The 3,160-nt window shown below is 26.8% G+C and overlaps 1 protein-coding gene across 1 annotated transcript; it reads right to left on the minus strand.

Annotated features, from left to right (window-relative positions):
* Positions 1 to 566: 566 nt before the first annotated feature.
* LOC114181352 lies at positions 567 to 1,210 on the minus strand. The gene has a single exon (XM_028067778.1). It carries the CDS (start codon positions 1,128 to 1,130, stop codon positions 831 to 833), a length of 300 nt encoding a protein of 99 aa, XP_027923579.1. The 5' UTR covers positions 1,131 to 1,210; the 3' UTR covers positions 567 to 830.
* Positions 1,211 to 3,160: the final 1,950 nt, after the last annotated feature.

The raw sequence follows: 3,160 nt of genomic DNA on the forward strand, positions 1-3,160 counted from the left end.
CAGTTTATACCTAAAAGATATGTAGAATTTCTTTTTTCACTTTATTAATTGATATCACGTTAGTAAAATAAATTTTAAGTTTAACTTAATTTTACAAAATTGATTTATAGGATGGATTTGTAATTTACTTGTATATTATGAAATTGTCTTATTTCTAATCGATGTGAAAATTAAAATTTATTTTATATATGAGAAATCTCACGTCGATTAGAAATAAAATAATTTTATAATATATAAATGAGATGTAAATTTCGACTTGTAAAACTAATTTTATGGAATTAAATTAAACTTAAATTTCACGTCTCAAAGCTAAATTATAATCTATCTTAATAAATTTTGTTAGACATTGATCTAGAAACTATTATTAAACCACTAGCGGATCATCCATTTGTAGCTCCACTTTACACACAGGTTTGAAGTTAATTAAATTTAACTTGACTTTTCATAAAAGCAATTGTTCTTAATTTTGACAGTTAGTTTCTTCTTCGTTTCTTCCTCTCAAAACTTCACTTTTCCAGAACAATAGACCACTGAGAATATGCAAAAATTTATGAAAAACAAAAATATGAAGAAACCCTCTGAAGAGGTAGTAATTTATTTCATGCAATCTTACATAGAATTATTCTTAAACACAAATCGATAAACCGAGAGTACAGATGATATCACAATAATACAGAGACAGTAACAGTACAACAGCAGAATTGAAGAATGAAGAAACAAACAAGACACAGGGAAATTAAATTAGACTAAAGAGTCGAGAGAAGCTGGAAACAAGAAATGAAAGTTTAAACAGTTAACCTGAAAAGAAGAAACGAAATGGGAAGATGTTCTTAGCAGTTTCTGGTATAATCAGCACATTTTTTGTTGGGGCCACCGCCGTTTTGGGAAGGGACGCAGGAGCGGTAAGCTTCTTTTTGTGGACAATCGACGGCTTTGTTGTTGCCGTTGCCTGTTTTGCCGGTCACCGATTGGCTGACATCGTAGAGCATTCTTGCGGCATGAGAGCCAAATGAGAATTCTGATTCCAAATCGTTGGCGATGAGGCAATCCTCTGTGACGCAGCTGTCGGCGTTGAGAAGGTTGTGGTGGAGGAGAAGGATGAGGAGCACAAGGGAGAGGCCCTTCATCATCTTTTCGGAACTCTCTCTTCTCACTGGACAAACCAGATTATGGTTCACACTCAACACCTTTGTCGCTTTTGTACTGTTGGCTTATGCTAAAATAATTCAGGAATCTTCTTCTAACTTAAGGGCCGATATCATTTTAATTACCCGCACCTAAAATTTGAACTCCTTTTTCCTTCAAATTTTAATATATTTTACTTTTCTAACTCAGAAAAGATAGAAATAGTTTTTTTTATATATTAGTATGATGATTTTTTTATGTATTAAATCATGTTTTAGACTACTATTTAAAATGCATATATTTGTTTTAATTATTAGAATGCATGATTGTTAGGATCAATCACCGTATTTCTGAAATATTATATATTTTGAAACATAAAATTTTATCACTGTTTTATTTTTAAAAGACGTTCCAAAAAATATAACAAAGAATAAATATTTAAACTATATCTCATTTTGATTCCTAAACTATGTAAGACTATTAAGTGTACCGAAATTATACCATTTAACAAATTTAAGCTAAAATGTTAATTTGAAATATCATTCAACACATAAAATTTTTTGATGTCATTGGATTAAAATGACTAGTTCATTAATTTTTTGAGTTTAAAGATAAAAATATATTAAAGTTTAAAATATACATGGATTTTAATTCTTTTTATATAAATTTAGAAATTAAAACCATATTTACCATTAACGCAATTGATTTGAAATTTTTTTAAAGTACACCGATTTTGATTAATTGATTTTAAAAGAAATATGTAGTAGATTTATATTTATTTTTATTAACAATTTATATATGACTCTCATTAGAATAATTCTACTTTTTTTCTTGACACTTTTCTAAATTTTCTTTCACTTTTTAGATAAACATTATCCTTTCTTCGATCAACTTTATTTATGGAAATCGTCATTATAAGCCTATTATTTATAAGTAGACAATAAAGACTAAATTTGATCGAACATAATTTGTTTTTTTTAGCTAAATATGATTTCTCTAGTGTATTGAGATTAATGAAATTTGAGTTGTCTGTCTTTTTGGAAAGGGAATAAAATTAAATAGAGCATATTAAATTATTGTTTAGAAGAAAACATTAAACGATAATCTTTTTGTACTCATTAAAAAAAATTCTCTTCCAAATTCACACTAAATGTTAGGGGGTATTTTAAAAAACAAAATTGAAAGTTAAATATTTATTAAAGCATAGTTAAAAAAATGTTAAAATATAATAACAATAATAATTTTATATAAGTGCACAAATATCTGTATATCACTTATTTATTTATGTAAATTCCTTTTTACTCATCCAAATAAAAATAACTTTTTATTTTCATTTTGTTCTTCTCCTTCTTCTATCTTTCTCTTCTTCTTTTGTTTCAATCCTAATATAATGAAACACATGCAAAGTAAAAGTACATCTAATGGCAAATGAAGATAATTAAGTTTATGGAACACTTTCATTTCAAAAAGAAGATATATAAATAATGTGTTCTCTTATTATTTTTACATAAATCTGTAGTAAAGTACACATAAAAAAATCTGCAGTCAAAATATCGTAAAATTAGGTTAAAATTATATACACATATTTATTTTGGAATCTTAGAGACATTTATTTTAGTTTTTTCTTTTAATTGAGGAGAGTTGACTTGACGCAAAGATGACCCATGCTTTTGTACTATGAAAAGACTTATCCTCACTTAATTTTTTAAAATATTTTGTTACTATATACTCTATAGAGTAGAGTTTTCTTTAAACTATTTTCCACCTTGCTAATTTTTTTATATTATTTTTCATATAACCAAGAGATATATATTTTGTTTTTATTGCCCAGATTTTTTTAAATCCACTGGTGGCTCACACGCTAACACAAGTCTATTCGAAAAAGCTTTCCACTCAAATTTGTTTGCTCTTCTTAAACAATTTTGAAAGGAATAATCACTGACAAGGAAATAACTATAGCAGTTTTCCTTATCGTGTGTATGGTTTGGAAAAACCTAAATAACCTTAAAAAGTATCTTATTCATTTTAAATACTT

Source organism: Vigna unguiculata, chromosome 4 (genome assembly GCF_004118075.2).
Source record: "Vigna unguiculata cultivar IT97K-499-35 chromosome 4, ASM411807v1, whole genome shotgun sequence".
Taxonomy (NCBI): Eukaryota; Viridiplantae; Streptophyta; class Magnoliopsida; order Fabales; family Fabaceae; genus Vigna; species Vigna unguiculata.